Here is a 14,153-nt window from a genome sequence, read left to right as displayed (position 1 = left end):
TAGATTTAAGAAGACTGAAGAAATATATCTACCAAATGCAATGTGTGGTCTTTGACTGGATCTTGATTTAAACCAATCAACTGAAAAGCAAAACAGAACATTTAAAAACCTATTTGGACATTGGATGATATTAAAGAGTTATTTATTTTTAGGTGTAATTGTGATTTTGCAGTTGTGTTTTTAAAGAGAGTCATGTTTTAGAGATACATCCTGAAATGTTTAGAATGAAATCAAATGTTTAGGATTTGCTTAAGAATAATTCAGTTTAGGTGAGGGGGTATCATGCAGGGTGTCATGTGGGGTCTCTGGTCCTGCTCCCCACATAAGAACACAGGATACGGTGAGGCCAAAAAAGGAACACCAATGGAGCCATAGATACGATAGTCATACCGCTATATTCTCGCTGGCGGCTGGGTTGTTGACACAGGAAGCAGGAGCCACATGATCCGCAATCCGACATCCGCTTGTCTGCCAACCGACCCCACTTGCTAACTGCAATCCGCCTTGCTAGCTCAACCACGGCAGCTATATCAATAGCTAAGGGCTAACTGGTTACAGCTGATGGCCAACTAGTTACAGCTGATGGCCATCTACTACCCGAGCCAGCACCTTTCCAAGTGAGGCCAAGAGCCTGGAAACTGCTCTCTGGGACTCTGTCCCCACAATATCCTTCAGGAGACAAGGCCTGGGGTTCCTCGTCTAAATTCCTCCCTTCCCCAGACTTGCCCACCCTCCCCTCAAGGCCCTTCCCCTGCCTACCAGGAGTTTTCAGAAATGTTTGTTGCACTGGGTATGCTGCACTGTGATAATGGGCAGAAGGTGTGGGCAGAAGCTGATTTCGTAATTCATTAAAAGTTACAGAGCCCTGAGGCCAGAAAGAAATCATGATTAAACCTAAGGATTACACAGCAGGCACGAGTATTACTTTCTATTCACCCGTTTGTGCTACTTAAAAAATTACATGGATGATGGGACTGGATGTTAGTTTTGATCTGAATGTTGGTGAATAGAGGCCGGAGTAGAAATCCATGTGCTAGAAAAATGTGTTTAAGTTGCTTACACTTTTCCAAACTCACCATGCTGTTTCACCTACTAATACTACATGCTTTTGCATCTACGGTCCCCTCTGTCTCAAAGATCCCTACTCAGCTTGTATCCTTGGCAAAGTCCCATTCTCCTTGAGAAGGTTTCCCAGCCAGCCCCAGCGGGGCGACCGCGGGCTCCTTTATGTCTTTGCCATGGGCAGCTTGGAGCCCCACTCAGGAACCTGACTCCCAGTGGCACACCACATCCTAGCTGTAGATCACACCACAAAGCCCCTGTGGATTGAATGTGTTCCTGAGAAAGCTTGTCTGAATTACTGATAGATGGTGATAATGATGATAATAATAATTAATAATAATTAATTGTCTTAAGGTAACTCAAATAGCGCCTAGCTGAGGTTCTTGGTGGAGTAAATAATATACCACTTCTTTATGGAAAAACAGCTACTTCCAGCACATGGACCGATGTAAATATTGCCCTGAAATCCTGCTGACAGTTTACACAGGGGGTGGGGGCGGGAAAGAAGTTCCTTTAGGGAAGTGGGACTTCAGCTCAGGGTGTTACTAGCAACCTAATGCCCAGAAGACATCGATTCTATCACAAAACACCCCAAGGTGACAGGCCAAACACCACAGGGCTCACAGCTGGAGACATTTACGTACAACTGTTTCAACGCAGTGAAGTTAACAAGGGGATGGACAGAACAACAGCTCCTAATGGGGGGGTGCTCCCATTTAAAAGGGAAGTTCCGGTTTCATGCTCACCTTTCCAGTGGACTCACAGACAGCATGAACCACTGGGGCAAATCTCAGTGCAGAGACTCAGTAAATTCAAACCACACGTTAGAGTCCTTATATTCAAATGCACACGGCAGTGAAACAACAATCATCTTTTTAGGCTTCAATGAGCCTCGTCGCGGTCCCCAGGGCAGAAAGCAGCCTGCAGTAGTGGCGGCAGGAAAGCCTTCTCCCAAACAAATGTGGTTAGCGAACACTTGAGGTTAGCACAAATAAGAAACAAATGGGGTCATTTTAGAAATGCAAATAGCTGTACTGAGAAGACAATGAAATTGCATGAAGTTGCAAAAGCAGACTCCATGGGGTGGGAGGAAGCAGGAACTTAAGGTAAAATAATTTAGGATAATGAACGGAAAAGCAACAAACATTTACTGAGGGCCTCCGTTTGACGCCCTTTACTAAAGCTGTTCGCATTGTTTAAAATTTAATACAACCATCCCTCTTTTCAGATATATGAAATAGACAAGGAAATGACAAGAGACTTAATTTAGCTTACTTTTACGTGGACAGCAAGTGATGGAAATAAGATTGGAACCTCCAACTGCTGGAGTCCATAAGCTGTGCTTTCTGGTATATTTGCTTCCTAGTTTAGAGATAATTGGGAACAAAAGCCATGGAAGCTGCAAAGCTTCATGGGAAAGCTTCCTGGTTAGAAATTGGACAGCTAGAAAAAGCCGGAAAACTAAAAGCACCTACAGAAAGAAAAACTTGATAAAGAAGCCCTAGAAATAGGCAAATCCATGCTACAATCACTATGAAGGCTGACTGATTTCAGCTGAGAGCCCAGCGTGGCCTGGGACCTGACCCATCACAGTTGACAAAGTATTTTTACTCCAATGATCTCATTAAACCTTGTAAAAGAGGCATTAATATCATCTCATTCTTCATTTGAGAGAAAAATGCGTTTCAGTTTAGGGGACTTGCCTCAGATCCTACACGGGAAGTGCCAGAATAAAACTCTTGAGTGCAAATTGCAAAATTTTTCCATTTACACACAGAGCCAGAGAAATAGCAATGGCTCGAATCAGAAATAGAAACAAAAGGATTAGCAGATAAAAAGAAGGGAAAATCTAGGGGTAATAGTTAGGAGAGGAGTCAATATTTGCAAATTAATCCAGTTAATGTCTAACGAGAGACTTTGGATCAGTTATCCATCCCTCCTGCAGGAAATGTCTACCTGAGATTACCGTCCAACATTTAAAAATGGTTGGGGTCTTTAAATTTTAACTTCTGGTGTGTCTATCGAAGAAGAGGCAGTACTGTCCAGAACAGGAGAGGACCAGGGAAGGAGGAGGGCCAGTGCAAACCCCAGTCTCTGGGGAGAAGCATGCTCCCTCCTTAACCCTTTAAATGTCCACATCAGCCGTTTACCTATGCCAGCTGAAGCACCAGGACTCCCTCAATTTAGATTACACAAATCCTTTCGTCTGAATACAATCCCTTAATTTGAAATTATAAATTATAGAGACAGGGTTAAGCATTCATCGTCTTTCCAGAATAACCATATGTCAGTGTAATTCAAAGGCTCCAGTTGGTGAGGGAAGCTCTTCTTTACATTAGTACGCCAGCTAATAAATGTAGGAAGAATGATGGAAACAAGCAAACAACAAAACAAAGTAAAACATCATTCGGCAACCCTTAATTTAATAATCGATTCAGGCAAAGGTCTTCAGTGGATACTAAATCATTAGGCAAAAGGCTGGAGGGCGAGGGGACAGCCGCGTGGCTCAAATCACCCCATAGCCTGCTCACTGCTCACAGGAGAGAAACAGAACTGACAGGTATGACCGGGCAGTCATCTCCTTAACGTTAACAGCTAGCAGAGCAAAAACCAAACACCACTTGCCTCCTGATATTATACAGTATGACATACACGGCTTCATTCATGAAATATTCTTGTTAAACAATGTTTAAGGTGCTCAACAATGAAAACACAAAAACCCAATTAAAAAATGAACAAAGGATCTGAAGATATACAAATGGCCAATAAACACATAAAAAGAGGCTCTATGTCATGAGCCATTAGAGAAATGCAAATCGAAACCACAATGAGATAGCACTTCACTCCCACCAGGAGGGGGAGAGTCAAAAAGTCAGATAATAATAAGTGTGAGCCCTTGAGGATGTAGAGAAATTGGAACCCTCATCCATTGCTGGTGGGAAGGTAAAATGGTGCGACCACTTTGGAAAACAGTTTAACAGTGCCTCCGAAGGTTAAACACAGAGTTCCCGTAAGACCTGGCAATTCCACTCCTCTAGGTATATTCCCATGAGAACTGAAAGTAGATGTCCACGCAGACACTGGTGCACAGACATTCTTAGCAGCATTATTCTTAATAGCTGAAAGGGAGAGACAACCTGAATTACAGACAGTTTTAAAGATTGAGAGCTCAAAGTCGTCTGCTAGCACCGGTCAGTGAGGAAACGAGGACTGAGTTGGTTCCTGGAGTGTAAGGGAGGATCTGAGAGATAAGAGATGGATTAAGTGATAGAGGAAAAGAATGAGCCAAGGGCCAAAGGAAGACGTATTTTACTTTTCTGGGAAGTGTTATGGGAAAGCTGGGAATAAAGCTAGAAAGGTAGGGCGAGGTCCAGAATCCACACCAAGAAGTGTACCTTCCTCTGAAGTTAGGATGAGGAGAAGACACTAAAGAAACTCAACTGGAAAGTGTCTATTCCAACATGACAAGAAAGATACAGGTGCCACGGTCTGCTGTGAAGGTAAAATAAAGGACTGGTAATCTGCCAAGATGACCACCATGTTTCTCAACCGGATGGGCAACTCTCAGTCCTCAGCTTTTTGGCCCATCAACAGCACTTAACATGGTAGTTCACTCCCCACTCCTTGGCGGACTTTCTTCCCTTGGCTTCCAGGACTCCACCTCGCTTGGTTTCCCTCTTATCTCACTGGTCACCCCCTTTCCGTCTCTGAAGCTGGCTCCTCTTCGTATCCCTGACCCATTGGAGGCTCCCATGACCTGTTTTCTACCTATGCACATTTAATTCTCTTGTTTTAAATGCCATCTATGTGCCAGTGATCCCAAATTTACATCCAAAGCCCAGGCTTCTCTTCCAAACTCGAGACTCATATATCCAACTGCCTACTCCATCCCAAGTCCCCTGGTGTTCAGTAGCAATGTAATGTATAAGGCATCATTGATTATGTCTGCTGTTTATTCTCTTGCTCCCATTCCCCTGCTAGAATGTAAACTCCTTGAGGACAGAGTTCTTTACTTTGCTCGCTTGTATTCTAAGTACTTACAGCAGTGCCTGGCTCATCGTTCACACCTGATAAGTACTTGTAGAATAAATGAATGAAGCAACAGCAGTGTAAGAACCCTCATCAGGCGCCGTTAACAAGCAAAAGGAAGCGGCAGTGAAAGTAGCTGAGGGAGAAGAGAGGTGACTAATTCTCAGGTGCCACAGGGAACCTGAAGTGGCAGACGGGCATTTGGATGGAAACTTCTGGTATGATTTCGAAAATCTGGGGCCAGTCCTCATGAGAGCAGTCACGGCCAGAGCCATTGCCAGGGAGCAGGCAAGTAAAGCCACAGAGGGTGGCTAGCTCTCCAAGAAAAGGAAAAATTGAACAAAGGAAATACAAGCCATACCCTATGATTCCAGGGCTGTATAGTCTATTTGTGGGCAGACAGAATATATGAGATGAGCAAAGGAAACATCTGCAATGATCACAGTACAATGTAGACTTAGCTCAGGATACTGAGGTGTCCGGAACGAACCCCATCGAGGGGAGCGCCTCACAGAGACTCTGAGCAACCCCACATCTGGGTGTTGTTCCTCTATCACAGGCGCTGGAATCACCTATTCATTGGTGGCTCCCTCATGACACTGGGACATCCTTGAGGACAGTGACCCGGTCATATTCAGTGGCAGTGTTTCAGAGTTTATAGCCCCAGCACCTGGCTCAGCACCCGACACTCATGAGACCCTCGGTAAACATCTGTGGAATGAATCAAGTTTTGAAGAAAGTGAGTGGCCTGTATTGGCAGAGAAGGTAGGGTGAACATAGGAAGAAAGCTAGAAGATCCTGAAAGATGAGTTACATTTACCCTACATAAGTGGGATAATGCAAATCTGTGGAAGATGCCTCTGTGTGTGTGGGGGAGAGAGAGAGAGAGAGAGAGAGAGAGAGAGAGAGAGAGAGAGAGAGAGAGAGAGAGAGAGAGAGACTCAGTGAGACCAGAGGCAGGGAGATAAGTCAGGATAAAGGTATACAACTTTTTTTATTTTTGTTACCAAGGATATCCTTTTATTTTTCCATAGCACGAAGGCTGTTATTTCCCAAACAAACTGAACTTATCAAATAATAACAAATTCATTTTTTCCATTTGTATGATCAAGACCTACATAATTTAATATGCAATAAAATCATGTTCTAGAAATTCTTCTATTGGTCTACACAGCCAATCAGAGTTTCGGATCAGCATGAGATAACCAGTGTTAATAACTGAGGTGATAAAATTACAGTCAAAGGAAGAAAATGGTTTGTCCTTCTGGACAACCTCATTACATTTTTGAAGCACAATTGCCCAGGGAGGCCAGTTCACCAGCCAAGGCAGCAGAGCTCATGTGAAATGTCCAGTGGCCCAGTGCGCTGGTTGACTAGATTTACAGACTGGCCCATTCCACACTCATTGTCCAGCAGGGGTCCAAAGAATGTCTGGCTTCATTGCTGGGACTATCCTGATTTACCATCCCAAAATAAGAGATTATTCCATGGGGAGAATCAGACCTTATCGTGTAGGGAGTCTGCTGTGGCCCCCAGGTTGGCTGCTCATCCCACCATGGAACTTTCCTTCTCCTGCCTTCAAATAGCTCTCAAACTAAGGCAGAGGCATGCGATGTCCAGACACCATTAGATCAGCTGCTCTCGAACATTTTGGTCTTAGGAGTCCTTTACACTCTTAACAATTATTAGAGGCCCCCTCAAAAGCTTGTGTTTATATAGGTTACAAAGAGCAATATTTATCATGTCAGAAATTAAGACTGAGAAAAATAAAAATATTTTTAAATTTTAAAAATATAAATATAATACTTTCATAATGAAGTCATATGTTAACATAAGTAACATTATTTTTTATGAAAATAAAACCCAATAGTACTTAGGGAGAGAAGTGGCATTGTTTTACATTCCTGCAAATCAGTGTGCTGTCTGGCTTAATAGAAGACAGCTGGACTCTCACATCTTCTATATTCGATCTGTTGGGACAGATAATACACGTCATACAGCCTCTGGTGAACTCCACTATACTCGTATATACATGAGAGCATGGGAGTATAAAAAGCAAATAACATTTTAGTATGATTAGGAAAAGAGTTTTGACCTTGTGAATTTCTCAAACAAGTCTCCAGGACACCCAGGAGTCCCTAGACCACGCTTTGAGAACTGCCACGTTAGGTCATCACAAATGGTGTCCTTTCCAGGGACTCTAAACCTAGCTCACAGCTTGGTTCTCACTGCCCTAGCTCCCTTTGTAAACCAGCATCTCAGGCTTCCACTTTCCTCCCCAGCCTGACAGCTCACTCGAAGGTCTGCTGGCTCCAGGGCATCTCCACGTTCTGGTCCCTTTGTTGGTCCCAATGTGACAGAGTCAAACCTGAGCTAATGCCTTTTCACTCAAGTCAGCCATCTCATCACTCTCTCACACCTCAAGACTGAGAACGTCCCCCTTCTGCCACCTGCCTGCTCCTTCATGCCCTACCATATGCGACTGGTCAGAAATCCTGTTGGTGTATCTTAGATCACCTCTCAGGTTCACCCTCTTCTCTTCTTGTCCCCATTTCTATACGCCCTCATCCCACATGTCTGGATAAACAACCAACTTGTGGGACTGGTTTTCCCGTCCCCAAACTCTCCCTGTCTGTTTGTCCGTGCTGCCGTGCAGACCACTGCCAGTCTCACCTTACTAAAGATGGGCAAGCCTTGTGACCAGCGATAAACAGCTTAACCAACCAACCGACTGTCTAGCCATCTTTCATGACCCTCCATGGAGTTTTTTTCATGACCCTCCATGGAGTGTATTGCGTCATTTGGCCTGGCATCTTCACCTCTCCCTAGACCCATGCCTGTTACCACTATGGGCAGGGGACCTGCCTCACCCATTGACTCTGCACTTGCTTTAGTACATGAGATGTTAGGAGACATCACCCAAGCAGAGACTTGAAAAAGCACGTATGCATTTCCAATTATTCTCTGTGTCTCTGACACCCCCACGTGGAAGGGTGTACTTAGCCTGGCCCTCAGACGCCACCATACTCTCTAGTAGAATATTTAGTGGTGATGGAAACTGGAAACGTTCTACAGCAGCCTTGTGCAATATAGTAACCACTAGTCATAGGAGGGTATGGAACATTTTAAATGTGGCTAGTGTGACTAAAAGGCTGAAATTTTGTAATTTAATTTTAATTTATCCAATTATAATAGCCATATGCGGCTAATGACCACTATATTAGACAAAATGGCTGTGGAGGATAAGAGACCCATGGAACACAACCAAATCATCCCAAATGGCCCTGCTAAAGCCACCTCCTGATTCCGCACACATGAGCAATAAGGCTTATTGTTATAGGCCACTGAGATTTTTGTGGCTGTTTGTTACACAGCAAAAGCTAACTGATACATTCTATCTCCTGATCCCACCTGCTTATCCAGACTGAAAACTCCTATTCCAAGGGAAACACTGCTCCAGTCAGATCATATTCCTCAGTCTCCCTGCACATGCCAAGCTTGTTCCCATCCTCATGCATTTGTCCTGGAATTCCTCTCACCTGGAATAGCCTCTCCATTTCCCCTCCACCCACTGAACTTGGACATGTCTTAACCTCCTCTGTAAAGCCCTCCCTCACTACGTTAGCACACAACAATCCCTGTGTCCATTTCCACATTTCCACATGGGCTGGACGCTTGAAAGTATTATGAGTCAGACACAGACGTGGGCGGGAATCCTAGTTTGGATGTTCAACAGGTGGCATGGGATTGGATAATTACTTATCATCATCATCATCATCATCATCATCATCATTATTATTATTCATCTGAAAAAAAGGTGGGAATTGTTTTGAGGATTAAATAATGTAAAACTAGCAAGTTCCTGACACTATATCCTGGATGAGATATATACTCATCCAATAATTTTTTTCTTTCTTGGTGGGTGTTCTTTCTTTTTCCTAGTCTAGTGCCCAGAATAGGACAGACCATCTGGTTCCTGCTTACACGTCCTGTCAACTCACCTTCTCATTCAGGGCCACTGAGGGTTTCTATCAGCTCAAAGAGCATCTACACAGCCACAGACAGCGGTGGGTGCTGGCATGAGTCACCAGATACATGTCACCTCCTGGGAATGCAGCTCCTAGTTGTCAGCCTTCTTTGAGGACTGCCTCCATGGAAGAAATTGCCTCATCCAGGGCCATTCCTCCTTCTAGGGGAGCCCTTATCCAGTGACTGATCGCTGCAAGGGCCCAGAGGCCCAGCCCTCCCATGCAGGTTGGAGATAGCGCTGAAAGGCCATCCCACCTTCAGAGCAGCCAGGGAGATAGCAGCCAGGGACCGTTCTGCAGTTGAGCTGTCTCCTGCTTAACTCTGCTTCAGTCCCCTGCCTTCCATAGGTGTGGATCTGAGGAGCTCACCCTAATGAAACAACCTGCCTGCTAAGCTTCATCTCAGAGTCAGCTCTCTGGGAACCCAACCTATAGCACAGATATAAGATCCTTAGACAGCTCTGGGATTCCTTCTCATTAAAATGCTGACTAAACCCAAACAGACCCAGAAGGTACAGCTCGACAGGAATCATGTTTTAGCAATAGATTTTCCAGGTCTTTAGAATGCAATGTGATTAGTCTGATGCCACAAGTAAAGGAGAGCAGGAGGTCTCATATTTAACACAGGGGTTCTTAATTTGGGGCTCAGTGACCCTCATGGGGGTTCATGAGTAGAATTCACTCAGTCTGTTAACCTAGATGGTAAAAAAGGAGTTTGATGTTTTTCAGTAACCTCTAACTGATATTTACCATTTTCTTCTACGCGTGTAGAATTTCCTTCCATGCACATAGGCGACAAGGCACAGCAATAGCAACACTGAATGACCTTGCCAATGGTAGAAGTCACAGATATACTCATGTCACGTGATGGTCACTATAGGTATCTCCAAATGTTACTTACAGACCTCGTGAGCTGGAAAGTTCAGTAATTTGACCCACCATTGGATCCATTGCTACATCTTGCTATTTAATGTGGTTGAAAATAAGCACATATATACCCATAAAATTTTTGTTCTAATATTTGATCTGCATTTCAACAGAATTGATTTCTTTGGTCATCTTGTGGATTTTATTTTATTCATTAAAAAAAAACATTCTAAGAAGGGTCTTACAGGCTTCACTAGACGTCCAAGGAGGTCAGGGAGTCCACCCACAAGGGTGACAGTCCCCGCGGGTGGAGATTTTCAGGACTCATTCTTTTTAGGCAAAGCGACAAGCTTCACGTGGGTGTGGCCCAAGGCGCAGTCTGCCCAGGCCAGACAACGAGTACAGCCATCCCCGGGCGGGACAGGCTCCAGCCGCTGTTGTGTAGTTCCCTGCACTCCTGGAACGCACACAGCTTTATATGAAATCCACATGGTGCGCGGCTGAGGGAAGTAGCGCCCCTGAAGGCCTCGACCGACTTGACAGCGCCTCCAGCGCCCCGCCAGTTCCGAGCGGGTTCTAAAGAGCTAGAGGTCACCTGGCCCCGCTCCTCATTTGGAGCCTCCACGATGGCAATGTTCGTCTACAGGAAATTGGATCACCTGGGCGCCCCGCTTCCCCTGCCCTGAACTCTGGACTACAACGAGCTCAACTAGAGAGCAGAATCAATGCCAAGATACATCCGGAGTTCACACACCAGCGCTGGGGCCCGTGGCTCTGTTCCCGGGGCGGAGAGCCGGGTTGGGCGGTCTTTTCCTGCCCGCGGCGCCCGCTGCGCTCCAGCTCTGTGCATTGCCCCGCGGAGCTTCCGCGCGCTCGCGCGCCTGGTCCCACCAGGCCGGGTCCTGTCTCCAAAGACTCCGGACAATGGCCAGACCGACTTGCCCGCCGCGATGCCGCGCACAGAGCCGGGGAGTACACTCCGCCCGGGATCCCGGGATCGCGAGGTCTTGGGGTCCCAGAGCCCGCAGGGCGCGCGCGGAGCCGCGCAGACGCGGAGAGCTCCCCAGACCCGAGAGCTCCTCGGAGACAGAGACTGGACGGTGGGGACGTCGGGGGCCAAGCAGAGGCGGGAGCGCACTGGGATTGGAGACCCAGCGCGAGCCCAGAACCTGGCAGCCAGCGGGTGGGTCCCGGTCCCCGACGCCCACGTCCGCCCGGCTCCTTGGGAGCGTGAGCCACCGGCCTCCTTCCTCCCGACGCCGCTCAGGCTCCTGTCACCCCGTCAGCCGCCCCCTTCCCTCCCCAGGCGCACTCACGTAGACCGAGCGAATGTCGGATTTGTCGAAGAAGCGCAGCGCAGTGCTCAGCTCCAGGGCGGGGGAGACACGGTCGTCGCCGGGCTCCAGCTCCAGGTCCTGGTGTCCGTGCCCGAAGGGGAAGAGCTCCTGGCGGCGCAGGCAGCCCCCGGGCCCCGCCAACAGCAGCTGCAGCAGCAGCGCCCTCGTCCACGCAGCCCCACTCCCGCGGACGGCGGCCCACATGGTCCCCAACTGCGGTCCCGCTAGCCCTGCGGATCGGCGCGGGAGGTTGGAAGGCGGAGATGTAACCGGACGCCCCTCGGCAGCCCCTCCCCGGGGATGGGGGAGGAGAACCGTGGAGGTGGGGAGGGCCCGCCGTGCTGAGGGCGCGCCCAGGCCTCCCAGTGGCCGCGCGGGAGAGAGGGCGACACCGTGCCCCTGGCCGCTCGTCCCCGGAGTGGTGGGCGTCAGTGGCCGCGAGTCCCGAAAGCAGCTCGACTCCCACGGACAGCCGCTCTGGGGGCGGGAGGTGGGAGCAGAGCGCAGTGTTTGCAGTCAGCGCCGAGTGATGGGGAGCAGGCGGCGGGCAAGAGCCCTGGACTCGCGTGTGTCCCCAAATGGTGGGCTATGTGCTCACTCAGAGGCCGCTGGCAGCGTCGGGAGGTCAGAGCCACAGGGTCCGGCTTTGGTGGGAAGAGGGGTAGGTGCCGGGAAATGGCGAGAAGAGACTGGGGCCAGGAGCACGTTCCTTTACTCCCATCCGGTCTTTCAGCTTTATTGAAGCCGGATCCTGGGGTCAGTGTAGAAGTTCCGCCAGAAATGGGGTCCCACCCTCCGAAACAGAGTCACGAGAGTGTAACATAATTCAGTGTTAGTGGGGTGGGGTCCTCAAGTGCAAAAAGGTATTCGGGCTGGGATAACTGGCCAAGGAGAGCTTCGCGTGGGATGTGGGACTCGGACCAGGTCTACTGACACAAGAGGCGGAATTTCATCAGGCGGCTGGAGAAGGGACGTTCTGGAACATGGAGGACTGAGCTGTGGGTGGAGTCAAGTACCATCCCCCAGTGGAGAATTTGGGAAAGGACTGTTCCGAGCAAAGCCTTTGATAAACCTAGGAATTTGAACTCGCTTTAACACTAAGAGAACTGCTGAGTTCCTGATAACAACGGGGCATAAGTGATGTAAGTGGATCCTTAATAACCGATCGATCATTAATTTGTCATTGGGTTGCGAGGGGAGACAGGGAGGTCTTTAGAGGACGCTGACAAAAAAATAGGGCTGAGAAAGGAAAGGGTGGAAATTGAGAAGAAATTAATCTAAGAGGCGTTCCAATGAAAGAAGGAGTAAGACTTGATTATAAATTTAATATGTGGGGAGTCAGAATGGGGCTCAATTCCGAAACAGAGCCTGGAGGATTGCAAAACCAGGGCTGCCTTTTGAAGTCAGGGAAGAGGACATGGGACAGCGGAAGCTGGATGTGTGTTTAAAGTTGCGTTAACCTGGCAAGGTCAACAGTCATCCCGTTTCTGTCACCAGCTAAAACAGGACCTGGGACTCACTTTGGAATAACTCTCCCCCAAACAGCAAATTCTCTATTAAGATTTAAGGAGTATGAGTCCTGAACCAGTAGAAATATGAAGAACAAGCAAAGGAAATATACCCTCTGAACATAAAGTCTTTGATTTACTAATGACATCTTTAAAACTCATTAGCCATCAGAGTGCTGGCCCCAAGAATGAATGTACCTGCTGAGAAGGTCTCCTGGTGGCTAACTGGGCTTAAATTTATAAACAGAGCCTAGCAGCCATTGCTAAACAAGGGCCTCTCACACGAGCTATGTTTCAGGGAGAAGCCTGCACTAAATTTCCTGCCTCCTGCACTGAACTATGGGCCTGCCTGCATTGTGTTGTTCCTGCTGGCTGAGCCAACCCTTATAAAGGAGTTGTTGGAATCATATTTCAACCAATAAGACTGAGACTTTCCCGGTCCAGTCAGCTACCCAGCTATATCCTTCAGCATCTTCAAGGAGCAACCAGAGCAGCTCCATTCCAACCAAACAGGACAGTGTTTTTTGTCCATTCAAACTGTGACGATTTGGAGTCCTCATTTGCATGAGGATGGTCCAATCAAGGACCAGGGGCGGGACTTCTCTGTTTATAAGTGAGCTCCCCTCTGACTCTGGGAGTGCGCTTTTCCATTCCACCTAGGCTGGTGTTTCCCCAGTTGGAGTTGAAACATGGAAGACATCTTGCAGACCAGGATGGAGCAGAGTTGCCTAGGTGGAGAGGGGCCTGGATGGAGAGCCACCTCACAGCTCTGCTGTTCCACAATTGAGCTGTAACCTTGTTGAGCTGTTCCACTGCCATGTTTCATCATCATTAAGCTGTTTGCACTGAATAAAGTCTCCCTCCTGCACCCTAAATTGGGGATTCCTGTTGGCCTTGAATTGGCACCAATGACCATCTACATTAAGTGGCCTCTATATCGCTACATTTTCTTTTCTTGTTGTTAAAGAGTGATTAGTACTGCCTGCAATCTGTTGTCAAACCTAGGGGCTTTTCCTTCAGCTCCTCCTCGAATTGCAGTACTGAGCCTCTCCCAAAAGTACTTCCTGACTTTACCCCATGCCATCTGTAGCTTCAACTGTAGCTTCGCCATCCATCTCTGAGCTTCTGGGCCCCAGCACTGCCCAGTCCAATTGCCAGGAACTCCACATGGATACCCTTCTTCGTCCTCTGTGTTCACCTGCACAAAGCACGGGCCCCATTACCCAGCGAGTGCCTCTGACACTCCTCCTCCAAACCCCTGTCCCACCTCTGTCTCACATCAGAGCCAGCTGTCACCTGTGCCCAGCATGCTCTCACCCCTC

The 14,153-nt window shown here is 47.7% G+C and overlaps 1 protein-coding gene across 1 annotated transcript in view; it reads right to left on the bottom strand.

The window, feature by feature from the left end:
- Nucleotides 1–13,675, bottom strand: part of NID1 (nidogen 1) — a 71,571-nt gene extending 57,896 nt beyond the window's left edge. Inside the window, exon 1 of the mRNA XM_033099442.1 lies at nucleotides 11,303–13,675. Within this exon, the coding sequence (XP_032955333.1) occupies nucleotides 11,303–11,527 (225 nt within the window). The 5' untranslated portion in view covers nucleotides 11,528–13,675. The remainder of the gene's footprint in view (nucleotides 1–11,302) is intronic.
- Nucleotides 13,676–14,153: the final 478 nt, after the last annotated feature.

The sequence above is a fragment of the Rhinolophus ferrumequinum genome, chromosome 27, assembly GCF_004115265.2.
Source record: "Rhinolophus ferrumequinum isolate MPI-CBG mRhiFer1 chromosome 27, mRhiFer1_v1.p, whole genome shotgun sequence".
Lineage (NCBI taxonomy): Eukaryota > Metazoa > Chordata > Mammalia > Chiroptera > Rhinolophidae > Rhinolophus > Rhinolophus ferrumequinum.
The sequence above is the reverse complement of the archived record's forward strand: the minus strand, read 5'-3'. Positions and strand labels throughout refer to the sequence as shown.